Source organism: Theobroma cacao, chromosome 6 (assembly GCF_000208745.1).
Source record: "Theobroma cacao cultivar B97-61/B2 chromosome 6, Criollo_cocoa_genome_V2, whole genome shotgun sequence".
Classification (NCBI taxonomy): Eukaryota; Viridiplantae; Streptophyta; class Magnoliopsida; order Malvales; family Malvaceae; genus Theobroma; species Theobroma cacao.
This window is the reverse complement of record NC_030855.1, coordinates 20,361,627-20,382,919: the sequence shown is the minus strand read 5'-3', so window position 1 is coordinate 20,382,919 and position 21,293 is coordinate 20,361,627. Positions and strand designations below refer to the sequence as shown.

The 21,293-nt window shown below is 29.9% G+C and overlaps 1 protein-coding gene across 2 annotated transcripts; it reads left to right on the top strand.

Moving 5' to 3' along the window:
* LOC18596267 (peroxisomal (S)-2-hydroxy-acid oxidase GLO4) lies at positions 11,894–16,464 on the top strand. Of its 2 annotated transcripts, XM_018123325.1 has the most exons (14): positions 11,894–12,209; positions 12,300–12,549; positions 12,629–12,687; positions 12,810–12,955; positions 13,038–13,162; positions 13,237–13,283; positions 13,362–13,439; positions 13,574–13,698; positions 13,915–13,972; positions 14,419–14,481; positions 14,997–15,066; positions 15,383–15,483; positions 15,628–15,732; positions 16,018–16,464. In XM_018123325.1, the coding sequence occupies exons 4-14, from the start codon at positions 12,813–12,815 to the stop codon at positions 16,195–16,197; spliced, it is 1,095 nt and encodes a 364-aa protein (XP_017978814.1). In that variant the 5' UTR covers positions 11,894–12,209; positions 12,300–12,549; positions 12,629–12,687; positions 12,810–12,812; the 3' UTR covers positions 16,198–16,464. The 2 variants fall into 2 exon arrangements, with proteins under 2 accessions (XP_017978814.1, XP_017978813.1); XM_018123324.1 differs by lacking the exons at positions 12,300–12,549; positions 12,629–12,687.

Sequence of the window (21,293 nt, the reverse complement as noted above, 5' to 3'; positions counted from 1 at the left end):
TTTTGCTTGCATATTAATATATATATATATATATATATATATATATATATATATATTGTGTGTGTGTGTGTGTGTGTGAATATCTATTATATCACGATTTAAGAATTCAGACCAAGCTAACCAGTCGAGATAGGTTATAGCTCTGCAAGCCAGATATAGAAGTATAATTTGATATAAACTCTTACATTTGATTACGTATATATAAATTTGGAAGTAGATTAATTATATTGGATTAATTTTAGGATTTAAGCCATCCAAATCAAATTTCTTAAGTATTAGCTTTATCTTGTAAATTATATCTAGATAAAAGTTATTAACCTATAAATAAGCCTCTCACTTCATTTGTAAATACTCTCAAATAAAATCTTCTTACTCTCTTTAAATAGTTTTTCTTATAATTGTTCTTTTAAGTTATATTTCATAGCACATTATAAGCATGATTCTTTAATTTATCAAGTTTTGGTATTATTTAGTTTTCATCATATTCTAGTTTCAAAATGATTTTTGGTTTTAGCATGACTTGATATCTTTCTGGTGTTTTCATTTGTTGAAAATTAGCCTTAATGTGAATTTTGCTATCATATAATATTTATCAGATTTTGTCCCTTGATTTATTAAATCAAGTTAAGCATAAAAATATATATAATTATATATGATATCTTTGTTCTAGTTTTGGAATATGATTTTCTTAATATATGATTTTTTTGTTAAATTTTGACTATAATTTTGCTCAACATGTGTAAATCTATCTTTGATACTATGAGATTTTGTATAAGACATTTTGAATTGAACATATGAAATTGATTTTGTATGATATTTATTTTGTAACTAGTGAAAAATACTATACTTTGGGTAAATTAAAATACGTTTTATTTTGGATGTCATGTATTTTGTAGTTGAGCAAAATAATAAGCTACTAATGAAAAATCATGAACTTGTCTATTCTCTAAAGTGAATACGACATAATTTAATAATTATGGTCATGGAGGTAAGAAAAGTAGCCATAATAATTGCAATCATGGGGTTTACACTAATTACTATTCTAAGAATACATTTAACTACTTGAAGTTGACGGTTACCTTTACCCATAAGAAGTAAATGGATACGTCTACCAACCAAAAGTGTATGGATACTTTTATCCACCAGAAGTGGATTGATACATTTACTTAGGAGTGTGCAAATGCAAAACGAATTGAAAAATCAAACTAAATAGAAGTGAGTTCAATTTTTTTAGTTCAATTAATTATATTCTTCAAATAGTTCGGTTAGAGTAGTTTGGTCATTCTAGTTAATTTGGTTTGGTTTCGGTTAAGAATTTTTCTAACTGAACTTGAATAAAGGTATAATAGGGTTTTTGCATGGGAAATAAATCATAAACTATTTGTTGTTGTTTTCATCCATGTTTTTTTATTATTTGTTGTTGTTTGTATGAGTATCCATTTTATTTATTATAATTATTTATCATCATTTTTAATATTTTGTAGTATTGATTTATAAAAAAATGCAACATAAATAAATACATACAAAAATTTTTTTTTCTCAAGTTCAGTTTTCAGAAATAGGACCAAACTAATTAAATTAATTCAGTTTTGGTTGGTTCGGTTATTTATGGAATTCAGTTTAGTTTCAGTTATTTTTAAACATGAGTTCGGTTATTGGATATTCAAAACCGAACTAATAGAAATAACTATTTTCTCTACCCTACCTTTACCTACTAGAAATGGATGGATACCAGAAGTTGATGAATACATTTACCCACCAGAAGTTGATGGATACCTTTACCCACCAAAAGTTGATGGATACCTATACCCACCAGAAGTTGATGTATACCTTTACTAGAAGTTGATGGCTACCTATACCCATAAAAAATTGATGGATATCTTTACCCACTAAAAGTTGATAAATACCTTTACCCATTAGATTTACCAAGTAAAAGTAGATGGATACCTTTACCCATTAGATTTACCAAGTAAAAGTAGATGGATACATTTATCCACTAGAAGTGGATAAATAGTGAATAGATATAAGAAAAAGACAAAAGTGAACAAAATAAAAGGAATATAAAAAATATCTGTCATCAATGTGGCATGAAAGACCATTGATTGCGTACTTATCATAGTCGAAACATTTTGTTAAACTTTATCAAGCATTACTGAAAGCTAAAAGAAAAAAATATCGAAACAAATTTTGTTTAAGATTATTTTAACCATAGCCAAGTTTATATAACACATCTAGATTTTTTTTTGTCCACCTTAAAGGAAAAATTGATCATGTGATTGGTGATTAAAATATATGAAATTTCTTAAATAATTGGTTGGTATGTTTTAGTATAATTTTATCATGAAGATTTTTTATATGTTCTTATTATATTTAAATGATATGTTTTTATTATGTGTTTTAATAGTAAATTATATATCAAATGTTATCTTATGTTAACTTGCAAGTTTCTTAGTATATATTTATCTTCTTTTATTGAAAAAAAAATATAGATATTCATTTAGATTGTACTACACAAATATTAGAATAATCAAAATGCATGTTATAGTAAATTAGAAATATATTAATGATTTTAATAGTTGCTATGACTGGTTAAGCTATCCCGAATCAATAATGATGTAAAAAATTATTGAAACTTCATGTGGTTATCCATTGAAAAACCAAAAGATTTTTCAATTTGATGAATTCTCATATGTTGCTTACTCTCAAGATAAATTAATTGTAAGGTCATCACCAATTAAATTTATGATTGAATCTTTTACATTTTTGAAATGTATTTAAGGTGATATATGTGAATCCATACATCTACCATGTGGACCATTTAGATATTTTATGATTTTAATCAATGCATCGATTAGATGATCAAATGTGTGCTTATTATTAATTTACAATTTGACATTTGCAAGATTACTCGCCTAAATCATTTATTTTCAAGCACATCTTCTTGATTATGCAATTAAGGCTATTCATCTTGATGATACTGGTGAATTTACATTTTAAACCTTTAATAAATATTGTATATTAGTTGAAATAACTATTGAACAGCCTATTAGTTATGTTCATGCACGAAATGATCTAGCAAAATTGTTTGTTAAACTCTTTCAACTAATTGTAACGTCATTGCTTATAAAAACTAAACTCTCCATTTTTCCTTGTGGACATGCCATTTTGCATGTAACAGCACTTGCATATATTATGCTAACGAGTTATTATAAATTCTTCCTTATACAATTAGTTTATTGTTAGGAACAAAATATTTCCTATTTAAGAATTTTTAGATGTACAACATATGTCACAATTGCTCTATCAAAACACACAATGATGGGTCCTCAAAGAAGGTTAAGAATATAAGGTAGATATAAATCTCCATTTATAATTAAATATCTAGAACCATTAACAAGAAATTTGTTCACGACAAGGTTTACCGATTGTCATATTGATAAAATATATTTTCTAACATTAGGGGGAGAAAATAAGCAGTTAGAAAAAGAAATTTTTTGAAATGCATTATCATTATTTAGTTTTGATCATCGTACAAATTAATGTGAACTTGAAGTTCAAAAGATAATTTATTTGTAAAATAAAACAAATCGGTTGCTAAACATATTTACTGACCCAAAGATAATAATTAAATCTCATATGCTAGTTACAAATACTCCTATTTAAACTTCACAATTTTGGACACAACATGAGAGGACACGGAATTAAACAGGTTTGGATTTAGCTTTGTTGTGTTTCATGTCTTAACTATGTTAGACATGGTTAACATATTTAAAGCACATTTAATTAATCATGTAAATCAAGTTATCATGTTTAAACTTGTATAAAAACATGTATAAGTAACACGTTTAATATTAATGATGGATTTTATTAGTATGATAATGAATTTTATGCATGTTATTTGCGATAAATTTTATTATATTTGATGTTATTATTATTTTGTTATAATTATTTTTATAACTATTGATTTTAAATGTGAATAATAAAATTATATTTAATTGTAAATATTTTAAGTTAAACGTGTTAAATGTGTTAACTGTGTTAGGTAAAATTATGTTAATCATTTAATTGTGTTTGTTAATCGTGTCGTGTTGTATAAAAAATCCTGACATGTTTAGTAAACTTGCTAGTTGTGTTGTATCGTGTTACACGGTTATCAAATATATCCGTATACGTATTTCAAATGCTGATATGAATAATTATTTGTGTCGTGTTTACATTTAGCCATATCATATTTCGTGTCTTGATTGTGTTGACGCTATTAAGACACTAAAACATGAATTGTCAGGTTTACTTATACTAGAATTGATATCCCTATAAGACAAAGTACGCTAGAAGTGTAGAAAACCAATCGGTTCTAAAGATAAAATCTTCAAAAAAGAAAATGAACAAATATACAAAATGGTCAAAAATAGAAAATAGAAACTCTAAAAGAGACTCCTAACATAATTGACAAAATTCTAGAAGAAATTCAGGTGTTTGAAATCGTTGAAAATGAAGAGATTTCAATAAATTATGTTTTGATGAGAAAATATGGAAGCATAATGAAATAAACATCGATGATATTTTTGCACATAATGTAGCGCTTAATTATGAAAAGAAAATGATGATCTTTAACCTACATCTGTTGAAAAATGTAGGCATAGAAATGATTAGCCAATGTGGAAAGATGCAATCAAGGCAAAACTGAATTCATTTGCACAATGTGAAATTTTTTTACCTATAGTCTATACAACAAATGATGTAAAACTAATAGGATCTAAATAGGTATTTGTACGAAAATGAAATTATGAAATACAAAGCATGGCTTATCGAACAAGATTTTACCCAAAGACATGATATTGGTTAAGAAAAGACATATTATCTTGTGGTGGATGCAATTATATTTATATATTTAATTAATTTGGCAATACATGAGAAGATTAAAATGCGTTTAATGAATATAACCTATTTATATGGCTCACTTGATATTGATATCTATATTAAAATCCTTAAAAGATTTAAGTTGCCTAAAGCACACAGTTCTAGAGAAATTTATTCGATCAAATTAAATAAATATATGTATAGATTAAAGCAATCTAAACACATGTGGTATAATCGCCTTAATGAGTATTTGTTAAAAGAAGGTTATAAAAAATTCCTATATGCCCATGTGTTTTTATAAAATGATTCAGATATGAATTTGTGATAATTATTATTTATGTTGATGACTTAAACATTATTACAACTCTTGAATAGTTATAAAAAATCTTGGATTATTTAAAAAAAGAATTTGATATGAAAGATCTTAGAAAAATAAAGTTTTCTTTGGGTCTTCAGACTAAACACTGGATAAATGAAATTTTTGCCCATCAATCAAATTATATAGCAAAAGTGCTAAAATAATTTTATACGGACAAAACACATTCATTGAGTTCATCAATAGTTGTAAAGTTACTAGATGTGAAAAAATATCATTTTCGACCTCGTGAGGATGATGAAAAACTTTACGGTCTTAAAGTACCATATCTTAGTACAATTGGAGTATTAATGTATCTTGCTAGTAATAAACGACCTGATATATCATTTGTTATAAATTTATTAGCAAGATATAGCTCTTCTTCAATTCAATAACATTAGAATGAAATTAAACATATATTTCAATATTTCTATTACTCAAATGTATCAAAATCAAATTTAATTGGTTATGTAGATGTAGGATATTTATCTGATCCACACAAACCTTAATCCTAGATAGGTTACTTATTCACATATGGAGGTATGGCTATTTTATGGCATTCTGTAAAACTAACTATAGTTACTACTTTTTCTAATTATGTAAAAATTTTAACAATTCATGCAACGAGTTGTCAATGTATCTGGTTAAGATCTATAACTCAACATATTCGAGAAACGTGTGGATTGTCAATCAAGAAAGCAATTCCAACAATGTTATATGAAGATAATACTTCTTGCATAACACAATTAAAGGAATGATATATTAAAAGGAACAAAACATATTTTGCTAAAATTCTTCTTCACTCATTATTTCTAAGAAAAAGATGATATTAGTGTTCAACAAATTCGTTCAAGTGACAATCCAATAGATTTATTCACCAAAACCCTTCTTACTACAACATTTGAAAAATTAGTACAAAAAAATTAGAATGTGTCGTTTTAAATATTTTAAATAATGTAGTAATTCGGAGGAGCAAAATACGCACTATACTTTTTTCCTTCATCAAAGTTCTTCCCACTATGTTTTTTTTTTGGTAAAGTTTTTAATGAGATAGTATTTTAAATGCGTATTCTCGAAAAGAATTATGTACTCTTTTTTCTTCACTCGGATTTTTTCTTAGTAAGGTTTTAACGAGGTATATACTTAATACAATAGACATTCAAAGAGAGTGTTATGAATATATGTGTGAATATCTATTATGTCATGACCTAAGAGTTCAGACCATGCCAAGTAGTCGAGACAGGCCAAACACTATACTGTACTCTAATATAAACTCTTATATTTGATTATGCATATCTAAATTTGGATGTAGATTATATTGGATTAATATTAGGATTTAACCCATCCAAATCAAATCCCTTAAATATTATCTTTATCTTATAAATTCTATCTAGATAAAAGTTATTAACCTATAAATAGGCCCTTTATTTCATTTGTAAATACACTTTCAAGTTTGACTTCATAACAGTTGGATCTTTTTTACTTTTAATTTAATTTTTAATAAAAAATTAAAAATATAAAAGAAAAGATCACCAAGTAAAACTTGTATTTTTCATAACTTTGACTATCACAATTTAATAATAATTATTGATAACTCTATTATATAGAGTTATCTTATGCATCTTTGGAATCTAAAATTGAGCTAGGTCTTTTAATTTTAAGTAATCCATAGGTAATTTTACACTTAGCAGCAGTAATTTAATTTATATTATGGCATTTATCATTTATGCAATTTCAATGAATTTCTTGTTAAAATCTCTCATTTCAGCTTTTAATTTAATTGATTTTCTAATATTAAAGGATGTGCAAGGACTTGGAACTCAATTGACAAAGGATGATGCAAGTAGTTTAAGAAAGACCTCCAAATATGCTGCCATATTTTGAGCATAACTTGAGCTACAAAACCCCAATCGACATGATTCTTAGACTTATGAAAAGTTAAGAGGAAGAGCTCTAACTTTAATGTTTAGTACTTTACCCAATTCACAAGGTATCATGATAAAAAATGTAGATGAAATTGACTGACTGCAGCAAATTACAGTAAGTGTTGACAGAAGCTTGGGCGCCCAGCTCTCAGTGCATAAGCGCTAATGCATTGTCTAGCATGTTAAAACAATCCACAAAACAGAACCTTGGGTGCCTAGGCCCCAGCCCGTGGCCCCTTAGGCACCAACAAGTAATTCTACACATTTTTGGCCATTCGATTTTACATCAAATGGCCATCAAAAAAGGTATAAATATAATCATTTTTTAAGGCTGAAGGGGGCCATCTTGAGGAGTAACTTCAGAGGAAAAAAGAAGCTTTCCACAAGGAGAAAAGAAGAGGAAAATAAAAAAAAAACTTGACAAAATTGCACCAAAAGAGTTTTCTCTCATTAGCTTTATTTTTCTCTCTCTAAATCTCCTTGTATAAATGCTTAGTTTTGGTGAAATTTTATTATGGGCTATTGAAATGTTAAGCTAAACTTTCTTTTCTAGGATTATGGTGGATATTAATGTATAGTTTGGATGTTTGATTGACTATTACTTGTTTTTATAGAATATTTAGTGTTTATTCAAATCTACACTTATTTCCCATTTTATTTACTGATTACCAATAGGATGTGTATGGGTTTTTAGATAATACTTGACATAGTTTAAAAAAACCATGGTTTGGGTAGTATATGATCATTACAGTTAGGAATTAATTGGGTGATTTATTAATAGGGTAAACATATACCTATTTACCATATACAGTCAATTTATAAGATCTATACTTAAGGAACTTAGCTCAATTAATTAGTTATAGGCATATAGTGAATTAAATTAAGTTAAGCCATTATACGATAGCTCAACGGAGAATCGTAAATGCTTAATGATCTTAAGCTAGCATTAGTTTTTCATAAAAATAGGTAATTAGTCAATCTTAAGTCCAAATAAAGTATTAATTGAAACCATAATCCAAGGTACTTCCCCAGTATTTTCCAACTTAATTTACTTGCATTTTTTTTAGCTTAGTTCACTGGTTTAGCTTTGCTACTTTAATTTTTTTTCATTTTCAATTAATTTCCATACTAGATTTCCTTGGATAAGATTAGATTCCTCAATTTTAGTAATTAGCAAAAATTTAGATACAATTCCCAGTGGAGACGATAACTCGCTTACTACTATATTACTTGTTGACTATGTACACTTGCATAATGTTTTGCTAATTTGATAAAAGTTTTAAAGCAAATTGTCTTAATAAATCAGCAAGCAACAATTATAGAGGCCAAAAAAACAAAACAAACATCATCAAGTGAAACCTGTATTTTTCGTAACTTTGACTGTTACAATTTGATAATAATTATAGATGTCATGGTCCACACCAACTTGAGGATATTACTACTACTCCCATAAAAAGTGTGAACCTTAAATACCTGATATCATAGGCTCCCGTTTTTAACCCAAAAACATGTATGATAGGTGAAAGAATGCCTTTATTTATAAACCCAAGACTGACCCTATCTCTTACTAATATGAGATCTGTGACATTTTATCTCATTTAATTACGCAATACCCTTATTGCACAGGCTCTTTTATCTATAGAAAAGAGGGACCATACCTTAGTCTGGGTCTACCTCGACCTTGATATCTCTCATGAGAGCCTCAAATCAATGAAGATTTGGGTTTGCTCAGATACCATTTGTCATGTGCTCATGTTTCCAACTTGAATTTACGTTTTTAAGGTTTAACACCATCTTTAACTTGTGAGACGCCTTTTGTGAGATAAAATTGTGAAGCAAGTGGGCCAAAATGAATAATATCTTGTAGGTTGGTGTAAACTGTGAAAATTGGTATCATAATGGGTTTTAGGGATATTAACGATGTATTACCAAGGATAATGGGCTCTTATTAGAGTGAGGGAGGATGTCACGAGAGTCATTAATTCCTACATTATGGAAAATGCCATAGACCTAGTGGGGAGTCATGAATCCTAAATAAAAAGAGGATATCAAGGTCCCAAAGGGAAACTATGATTTTCACATCGATTGTGTGAGACTGGACATTTAAGGTTCACATCATATTTAATTTATGAGACACCTTTTGTGAGACAAAATTGTAGTCCCAACAGATCAAAACAAATAATACCTTACAAGCCGGTGTGGACCATGACAATAGATAAATAATTAATCCGAATCTTGTAATGTTGATGGTAAAATCTCAAATACCACCAGGCGTAACTTAGATACAGTGGATTAACGACTAGCAAAGTTGAAACGTGATTGTCAACATACGCATCTTAGGTTGGGACCTTGTTATTGAAAAATGCTAACGGTCTATTTGGTAACTAAAAAATAACTTGTTGGGGAAAAATTTTTCCATATAAAATGTTTTCTATTGTTTCGATAAACTGTCGAAAATATTTTTTATTGCTTGGATCATCTCGTGAAATATATTTTCCACCACCATTAGTGGAGTTAGTTTGGTGTTAAAATGATACATAGGAGTTATTACAAAACAATGATCTCATTTGATTTTCACTAATTTGGGATCAAAATTAAAAATAAAAATGAAAATGGACAAAATAAATAAGAATATTTTTCGAAGCATTTAACCATATATGTGTAATGAAAGTAAACTCTAAATTTTAAAAAATTTTCCATCTGATCATTTTTTTCATAACATTATAAAAATATCAATATTCATCTATTGTATAAAACATCTAAAATCTATAATTATAAATGTGTATTAATCAAATGATGATCATTGAAATATTTTTTATTATAATTTTTAGTAAGATTTATTGAATTTAAAGATTAATATTTTAAGTTAACATTTTTAATTAAATATTAATAATTTTTAATTTTTTAAATATTTTAAGTTAAATGTTAATTTTCATCAATCCTATACTACTAGGTTTAAAATAATAATATTTTTTTATTCTCTAGAAAATGTCTTACACTTCTCAAGAGTGTAAGACATTTTACGTAGTTAATGAATATTTTTTTTGTTAATCCGTAAAATATTTTACATTTGAAATAAATTTTTCATCTTCCAAATAAGCATAAGTCTTAAAAATGTTTTGCTAAAAATATTTAACATCAAAACAAACGAACCTTAAGTTGAAATAAATAATATAGAAACATTGGCTTCAACATTATCCTCGATAACATTCTAACTGTTTTAATTTCTTTCCATCTTCTTTTTGGTGTTGAATTTTATTTCCCTTTCCTCTCTTTAACTGCCATTGCTAACTTTGGCTAGCAACATGGGAATTAAGATTTATGTAAATAAATTTTCATATGTATATGACTTATTATTATTATTGTTGTTGTTGTTGGAATATATAATTGAAAATAAAAAAAATTATGAAATGGGTTTCAATATGTATATCGAAGATACAATTAAATCTAACGATTAATTATATTTTACATTAATAAAATCAATTCATTAAACACTCATCAACATATGACAAGATTATCAAATTCTTATAAAATTTTTTTATAATAAAATAGTTTATAAGCAATCTAAGTATTTGGAAAACGAAGAGAGTTTGATTTGAAATTGTTTTTATACATTTAGAAAAAAACAAAGTCTTATTTTATAGACAAAGTATTTCTTTTTGTACTGATATAATTTTTTGGATAAAAATATCTAAATAAATATAATTATTTGAAACGAAAATAATTTTTTAAAAAACTTTATTCTTTTTATTTTTTTTCAAAATGAATATACGACTCATAATATTATTATTGAAAATATGCCACAATTATTACGAATTAAAAAGAGGAGATTAAATTTTCATATTGGCCGTATAAATGTGCTTCGATTTGCGAATAAATTAATAGTTCCGTCCACATTCTGGAAAAGAAATTGGTCCCTGCAGTTGCTGGCTGCAGCCATTACCCTACGACATATACTACACGTTGTGCAGCTGCCTGGAAAGTTGACAGGCTAACGCAACCTACTTGACGTAGCCGGTACCCTAATGAGACCATGACCACTTGTCTTAATAGCCCAGGCCCCAAAGGGTACCTTCAGCTATTTGTAGCTGCTAGGTTTTTCCTTTTTTTGGAAGTACCCAAATTTTCGCACAATAAAGTTCTCAACGACAAAAGTAGGTTTAACTCACATTATTGCTGATTTTCTGGTGGCCTTGTGATACAGATAGTACTCTCTTAGGACTAGGATGGGTTCAGGATTCTTCCTTATGATTTCATTTCTCCATTCTTAACTTTTGTTATAGTATAACAAAAATACTTCAAATAATTGATCTTAAATTCTTCATTGAAATCAACTCAAAGTTAAAAGTTAAAAGCATTCAAAGGAGGTCCAATGACCTTCGAGAAACAATTAATTAGAAATAATACATTGGATTTAATATAATATCTATTGCACTCATGGGATTTGTCTCGTAAATATTTGACACCGTTATGCAGTGAAATTTTGAAATTTGAACTTTAAGTAAACTTCAAAACCCACAAAAGCAGGCCAGACTTCTTGACGGGCCTATTGGCCTACTAAACCGATGGACTGCCTGGTTCGCATGTGCAGTCTGTGCTGCTCGCCTGCCCGGCTGCTGTCTGAACTCTTGACCGTGACATCAGTTCCGTTCCTCACCCCGTGACAAAACGATAAGTGTTTAATTACCTTTCTCTGCTTCCAGGATTTATTGTATAAGTTCTTCGTTTTCTTCGGATTCGGAACCATGGCCCATCACTCATATTAATATAACTATCAAACAGAAGGTGACACCATAAGTCGAGACAAGAGGACATGGCCTGGCTACTGAACGGGGAAAGATTCCTTGAAATTTTAGCCAATTCGATTGACCAGAAAACAGGAAAAATATACCTCTTACATGGTGGCAGAGGTTGCAAAATTAAAGACGGCACCAGTTTTTTCCGCATAAACATTTTGTTTTCAGATTTGCATAACACAGAATTCATTTCAAAGTTAGAAATTATTGCACAGAACCTGCTCTATCATTCACATAACATAAGAATTCTGGAGTGGCTTTCTGCTCTCATAGGTATGTTTTTCGCAAGATCACTTGCTTTGATTATCTTCTGAACTTAAACACATACTCTGATGAGTCACTATGCGCTAGTTTTTATGGCAGTCAAGCACTTTACAATTGTCCTCATACATCGTGCTATATATCGTCCTGCGAATCAGATATTTGAGGGTTGCCAAGAATAATTAGCTCATATTGCTATACACATCGGCTAATGTCTACTTGTCTGTACCGGAATCTTGCCACAGCTCCCCAACACCCATCTGTCAATGAATAAAATTATACACATCATTTGCAAATTCTCTTTAATTTAGTTCTGGAGTGTAGTTCTGGAGCACCTTTGCCAATTTTCATGGTTGGTATGTAAATGATCTTTGATGTGCTTGAGAGCCCTTTACATGATATAACCATTTATGATCTCATATCATTAACAGCAAAACTGTTAGAAGCCCCAAAACGGGATTTGCCTATCAAAGTTATTCTTGCAACATAGGTCTGCACGTCACAACTCTTCTAAGATTTATTCCAGAACTTATGCTTTGGTCTATTACTGAAACTGCAGTGGCAGTTAGAGCTAGATGTAGCAGAATATTAAAACATTGTCTATGTTTCTAGGATATGGCAGCAGAACCTGTTAATGTCAATGGATTTCGAGAATTAGCAAGGCAAGCCCTTCCAAAAATGTACTATGATTTCTTCGCTGGAGGAGCAGAGGATCAATATACCTTAAAAGAGAATGAGGAAGCATTTCATAGAATCACGTAATGGCTTAACTTGGTTAAATGACTCTGAGACTGAGCATATAGGTTTCATCATTTTAACTTATTATCTGTGACTTCTCAGTATTCAGCCTAGAGTTCTTCTAGATGTGAGCAGCATTGATTTATCAACTACGGTATTAGGTTACAATATCTCCATGCCAGTTATGATTGCTCCAACTTCTAGGCATAAGCTGGCAAACCCTTCAGGTCTGAGTCCTCTAAAACAAATTCTTTTAAACTTTTTTAAACTTTTATTGACTAGCTGTTTGCTTTATTTCCAGGAGAGATTGCCACAGCCAGAGCAGCATCTGCATGTAACACGATAATGGTATTAACAATATACATATATATAACTTTTAGGTGCCTAGATTTTAATGTCTGTTTCCACTGTAAATTCTCATTCCAGGTTCTATCTATTTCATCTACCTGTACTTTGGAGGAAGTAGCTGTCTGCTGCAATGCTGTTCGCTTCTTCCAGTTATATGTATTTGTCCTTGCCTGGAGCTCTTTTACTGTTACCATGTAGACTTTATCTTTAGTTAGCAGCAGGAATTTCTTCTGTCCCATAAATATCCATTTGCTAGAATTTGGAACCTAATTTGGTTTTCCTCTGAATAGGTGTATAAGAGGCGGGATATATCAGCTAAGCTGGTGCAAAGAGCTGAAAATAATGGATATAAGGCAATTGTCGTAACCGGTGATTCTCCAAGACATGGTCGCAGGGAGGCAGACATTAAGAACAAGTGAAATATCAGCATTTTCTCTTTCATTGAGTTTCCGGGCACTAAAGATCCAGTTGCTTTTAACTGTTTGGATTAACATGCTTTGTATTATAGAGATGATACACTGATGTGGTTTATATACCATGACAAGTAATGTTATTTCTGATTTACAATTTATGCGGAAAGCTATGACTTATGCATCTCATGTGAAACATTACTTCTGACAAACCTCTGTAGGATCATTGTACCTGAACTGAAGAACCTGGAGGGTCTATTATCAACTAACATTGTCACTGTGAGTAGAATAATCCCAATCCCCAATCATGCATCAGAATAGTTTTCCTGGGTTGCGTAGGCATCTGGCTTCTTAAGCTAAAACCATGTTTTAAATGCACTATGCATCTTTCTGTCCAGACTGCAGAACATAAAACGGAGAAGTAATGAGCTTATGTTTATTTTCAAATACATAGGACTGTCTCTTATAGGATAACCCATACTGTTTTAGTGAGAGTTGTTCAAAGGACTTCATCCTGTATTTGCTTTTGCTTCGGTTTTATCTTGTCTTTTTCTCCAATACAATGTCAATTTTACAGTCCGACAGTTATGTGGCACATAATCTGTCCCTTTTTCTTTTAAATGACCAAAGGAAATTAATTGAAATTAAGGGATTGGACTACATCTATTAAGTCTGTTAGATGTTTTTGATCATGAAATATAGATAACATGTTATAGATTTTGCAGGATGGAGGTTCAAATCTAGATGCACTGGTCAATTGGACCCGTGATCCTTCTTTTTGTTGGGAGGTAAGGATTGATAGATCATCCAAGTTATTTTGTAATATGTTTTTATGATATTTATTGCAGATGTTCTACTCTCAGGCTTGTTTCACCCTCCTTCCTGTTTCATCTCTTTCCCATTGCTAATTATCACCTGGATAATTATTTAGTACTGATACTAATAGATAAATAATTTAGGCTTAGTTTCAATATGTTTAGGTTGCATTTGTTTGGCCATGAATTGCAATGCCAAACAGATTAGAAATATTCAGCTTCACCTTAGGTTTGAGTAAAAGAGTGGCTTTTTCCTATGGTTCTTTCGTCCACACTTTTCCAACCACCCTGCAATTCCAAACTAACCCTGACTGCTTGTTTCAGTACTTTGCTTAAAGGTCCTCACAGATATTAATGGGCAATTTTTTTGGCTCTTTAATAGTATTAGAGTCGTCTGGCAAGAGTGAGGTGAATATAAGAAGTGAGAACCATTGTTCTGGAACTACGGCGCTGTTACTGGTTTAACTAGTACATTGTCATTTCTACAGGACATCGGATGGTTGAAATCTATTACAAAATTGCCAATTCTGATCAAAGGGGTACTCACTCAAGAAGATGGTAAGGTTAAGGCACTGCCTTTTTTAGTTTGGTATCCCCATTGAAGTCTTGACGCTCTAGTTGAACACACTGTTATTCAGCTATTTATATATAAGCCCTTGCCCTTCAGCAGATTCATTTAGATTCTGCTTTCTTACATGAGCTAAAGTCAAAGAGCTTAGCAAACGCATCAGTTTTAACTTTTAGAAATCAGGTTATACTTTATTCAACTTATTTTTTATTTTGTTCTTGCGTATGTATTCGTGTCTTCACACTTTCTTCTGGCTTTGGCTGCTGATTGAATAGCTTTTTGAAAGTTTGATACTACCATTCACAGCAATGAAGGCGCTGGAAGTAGGTGTTGATGCGATTATTGTCTCCAATCACGGAGCTCGCCAGCTGGATTATAGTCCTCCCACCATATCTGTTCTGGAAGAGGTGCTCTCCTTAACGTATCATTGTTATCAGTATAGTATGCGGCTATAGAATATGAGTTGAGGGTGATACTTCCCAACAAAATCTGGATTAGTAAGGAAAATTCTCTGATTACTTCCTACATATATGTGAACAATGAGGTCGCAGGTTGTTCATGCTGTTGATGGAAAAGTTCCAGTTTTCCTTGATGGAGGAGTGCGGCGAGGAACAGATATTTTCAAGGCAATGGCTCTTGGTGCACAAGCTGTCCTAGTAAGCTCTTAAACCTCTTAACTATATATCATTTCAGTCAAGAAACAACTCCGATGTTTCATTTCTGTATCTACGTGGTTATGCAATTGCATCTCATTGCAACTGGTTATGCTAATAAATTGAAGAGGGTTTAAGGAGACAAGGCTACAGTATGGGTTCATTTCTCATTTTCCCTGTCACATTCACCTTCAAGTTTAAATCGTGGAACTACACATCTTGCATTCTTTCCTGCATTGACCTGTTTCTGTCCACTAATGTGCTCTAACTATGCTATGTATGTTGTAGGTTGGAAGGCCAGTTATCTATGGACTTGCAGCCAAGGGGGAATACGGAGTCAGACGAGTCCTTGAAATGCTTAAGGATGAGCTTGAACTCGCTATGTCCCTTTCTGGTTGTTCTAGTGTGAAGGAAATTACCAGGAGTCATGTCAGAACCAAACATGATCACATCCTCTCAATGCTTTAATACTCATCCAGAAGAAACGAATGTCCTGCACATGGACTGTGCCAATAATTTTTAACAGGCATCAAATAAGTGGAATCCTTGCCTTAACAAGGTTGCTACTAAGAATGAAAACATTGTAGTCTTCCAATTCCTGAAGTGGAAGGACGCCGAAGTTCCGTTTCTAACATTATTTTGTTTGAGACTATTGACTATTCATAAATAATACGAGATGTAATAAATAATAATTTTATGATATAAATATATGTGTGTATGTTTATTGTGTTATGATCTAAGGTTTTAAACTAGATAGTTCAGATAAAGCAAACAATCTAGTCATAAAAATGTAATCTGATTTTAATTATGTAAATTTAAAATTGAATGTAAATTAGATTAAATTAAGATTAAAATTTAATTCATTTAAATTAAATTTTTTAATATTATTTTCTTTTTCAGTCAAAGTGAGGATTTTATATATTATTGATAAAACGATATGGAGTCACAATGCCACCCTTATAGGTGAGCAGCAAAGCCACCCATAATATCCAAGTACAATGCACCATAATTACAATTTCAAGAGCATAAAAACCACACATAGCAGAGCTGAAGTAAAACATAACAAAATATCATGGAAATAATGTAGGAAGATAGAGTGGCTCCAGAAACTAATCACCACCACGCCGAAAGTATGCTTTGCTTGTCAGCACATACTTCGTACGCGTATCAGTAAATAAATTACCCTTCCACAATGTGTGCACAATAGAAACTTCCACAATCGATTAAATTAGCTTGTAGATTTCAATGAAAATAGCCTACGCTCACCTATGAAATGGCAACCTTTGAATTGGATTCTGCAATTAGTTAGTCCACCTGAAAATGCAAGGAACAGTGCACTGTGCACACATGAACAGAGGGAGCCAGAAAGAGACCCAAAAATAATAAGTGCACCACATTAGCAAAGACCCTCCAACAATAAGCTCAACATGAACCCAAGACCACAAAGCGGTGTTGCAATTAAACCACCATGAGAAACCCGCACGTGTAACAGAGGCTGCATTAAACCACCATGAGAAAATTGAATTTGATAGTGGAGCTTGATGACCATGGGAAAAGACAAAACTACCAAAACTCCTATGTAAAAAGACTTCGGCAGAGGTATTTACAAGCTGATTTTGCATTTTGGTCGATATAAAGAGAAATCAGAAGCTCGGTCACGGCATTACCCAAAAGCATTGCAACCTGAGAGGAATTAATTAGACTGCCAGTGTGGGTCTAACTTCATTTTGCTGGCAATTTCCATGATGAGGGCTTCTAGTAAACACCATTGCCCTGAAAACGTGAACTCTTTGTCAACTCCATATCAGAAAAGTGCACTAATGACATTCCTCCGAGTGATAGCAACAACTTAATAGCACAAACAAGCCAGATCAATCAACAGCAGTACCAACAAGCGTTGCAACAGAGCAGCCAACAAAAATATCAGTTACATAGCACAATGAGGCCAACAATGTACCTGTGCAATCAACAATGATGGAGGCTCGTAATATAATAGCAAAACCAAGATGTGGCATCAGATTGACCAATTATGGGAAAAATATTAGGAACTGAACTGGACGGGGCAGGACACATTCGTCTCCATAAAAGCAAACTTTCTTAAAAAAATCCATCCTTCCCAACAAGTGAAAATTCCTGGATTATTGTGCAATAACTTATTCTAGCAGTATAAAAGCAAGTCATGAATGTATTTGAATAAGATTTATAATTCAATATATTCGAGAAACATGTAAATTGTTAATCAAGAAAAAAATTTCAATAACGTTATACAAGAATAATATCGCTTTTATAATACAATTAAAAGAATAATACATTAAACGTAGTAAAACAAAACATATTTTATCAAAATTCTTCTTCATGATCTTCAAAAAAAAAATAATATTAGTGTTTAACAAATTTATTCAAGTAATAATCTAACATATTTTTTCACCAAAACCCGTCTTATTACAACATTTGAAAAGTTGATACAAAATATTGAAATGTATCGTTTTAAAAATGTTAAATAATTCAGTTAAGAGAGGGAATAAAATACGTATTGTATTCTTTTTCTTCGTCGAGATTTTTCTCATTAAGTTTTTCTTGATAAGGTTTTTAATGCGGTAGTATTTCAAAAACGTATTATTGAACTTTAAAAAAAAAAACAAATTCTTGAAAAGAATTATATACAATTTTTGCTTTACTCATATTTTTTTTGTGAGATTTTTTTCTAATAAGGTTTTAACGAGATATATTTTTAACACAATGGATATTTAAAAGGAATGTAATGAATATATGTGTAAATATCCATTATATCACGATTTAAAATTTTGGATCCGACAACTTAGATAGGCCAAACAACCCAGGCCAAACACAAGAATGTAATTTGATTTAAATTTTTATAATTAATTATGTATATCTAGGTTTGGATGTACATTAGATTAGATTAAGATTAATATTTAATCCATTCAAATCATATTCCTTAGCATTATATTTATCTTAAAAATTTTATCTAGATAAGAGATTATTAGCTTATAAATAGACTCTTAACTTTATTTGTAAATATACACTCTAATAAGATCTTTTTTACTCCTTCTAAATACTTTCTCTTATAATTGTTCTTTCAAATTATATTTTATAATATTTTATAAATATTTATTATTTATAAATAATATGAATAAAAGTCTAATAAGTAATATTTATTTTTTATGATTAATCAAACAATTCTTCTACTATCAAATATTATATCAAAATTATGTTATCATAACTTATAAATAGTAATTACATATCATTAACACCATATTTATCAAATATAACAATGAGATTTTTGTAATACCAGATTTACACATAATACAATAGAAACATGATAATACAATTTGCCATCAATAATCTTGACAACTACTAATCTTGAGCTAAGCTTGAGTTGTTCTAATCATTGTTTTTTAATTAGGTGCTCACTATTTTCACTTATTTCTTTTCTTAAATTATTTTTTTGGGAGGTGAGCTTAGTGGGTTTCACGCCATGGCCCAATAAAACTTTTTGAGCCCATTAAACACCCCATGATCTTAAATGGTAAACATATTTTAAAGGAGAAATTATAAATTTAATTTATTAACTATACCAAAATGTTAAATTTAATTTCTCTTCTATAATTTGCATAAATTACACCTTTATATCTATAAAATTTGTTAATGTTAATTCAACCGATAACACCATCAAACTTTTTCCATTAAAGTTGATAATGTGGCATTGATTAGCATCGGAGTGCATCTATGTGGCATTGACCGATATCAATATGCTTTGATCAATGCTAGCATGATATTTTTTGGATTTTAATGATTAATTTTGAATTTATTATTTGTATTATACAAAAATATTAGATTTAGTCTTTATATTTTATCAAATATTAGATTTAATCCATGTACTTTTATCAAAATGTTGAATTTAGTCTGTATATTTTATCAAAATGTTTAATTTAATTCATGCACTCTATCAAAATGTTAAATTTAATCAAGTAGTTATATTTTCAAAATTTGATGATATTAGTTCAATTATTAATATCATCGAGGATTTTTTGTTAAAGCTGTTAAAGTGACATTACTGCTATTGACTTGAGGTTGACCTGATTTTGAAAAGCGTTGATATGACATTGATAAGTGTTAATATGAATTTTCTTTTAAAAAGATATTTAAATAAAAAAATTAGCAATTAACTAAATTAATTGAGATTAAAGAGTAATGAATAAAGAGAAAGAGATAGTCCATTGAGATGTAAATATTTATACATTTTCGATTAAATATATGAATTTAATTATTTGCATAATGTTTTTCATAATTTAATTGCTGTAGGAAAACGAGAGAACGAAAAGTTGTATGATGGAGAACGAGAATTAAAAGAAAGGGAAAAGAAAAGAGAGAAAATTTGAAGATAAAAAACTTTTGATTGTGTTTGGAAAAAAAGATATGAAAAAAGGGGAAGAAAACTAAAAGTTGTGTGACGTAGAGAGGGAATTGAATGATTTTGGCACAAAGTGGAATCTAAAATAAAAATTGAAGAAATTAACACAAGTTAGTGCTAGAAATTATTACTAATTCTTTTGAATTTTTATTTGACTATTACTGTTTATAACGTTTAGAAATTTCATGTCATCACTGGTCAATGCATACCAATATTGTTCAACATTATTATCAACTAAATTTTAAAAGAAAAACTTGATAATATTAATAATTGAATTAATATTAAAAAATTTTAAAAATATAAAAACTTAATTTATACGAATCATAGTAAAGAGATTAATTTAAAAATTTTGATAAAATATACGAAATAAATTTAAAATTGACCATTAAAATCTTAACAAATTCTACGTCATTGGTCAACTCCGTGACATTACCTTAATTTATACCAAGTCAACCGAATGGCATGAACATAATTTACATCAAGTCAACCAAAGAAACTTGACTGTATTAATTTCTCTAAGATAATTTAGTAAATTTTGGTTTAAACCTAAAATCTTTTGTAACACCGATGATTTATGAATATGTAAAATTTTGAGAACTTTGAGAATATGTTATGTACGTCAAGTGTTTGAGAATGTATATATTGACATTTAGGCGAAATTTTGAGGAAATATGTAGTAAATCTCATAATTTGAAGTTTTGATCAAGGTTTGATGTTATGTTTATGAATTTATGTGTATGAGATTGAGTTAAATGAATGATTTGAGGTGTAATATCAACCGGGAATAATATTGGAATGTTAAATTTGGATTTTTGAAGTTTCGGGAAGCTTAGAATTGCCTACAGTGGTGAAAGTATCAATATATACGCTAATATTTCGATACATTCATGGCAAGATGAACAACAAAGGCTTCAGGAAGAATATTTTACCGATATATTTGAGAATGTATCGATAGATTTGGTTAAAGAAGAATATGTATTGATACATTGTCTACATATATCGATACATTTGAAGCAGAGAGCACCTAGGGGGAAAAGTATCGATATATCTCCTACATGTATCAATACATGTTTGGGCAAGGAGCATTATGCCTGAAATGTATTGATACATTCATTTCGAAATTAGAGCAAAT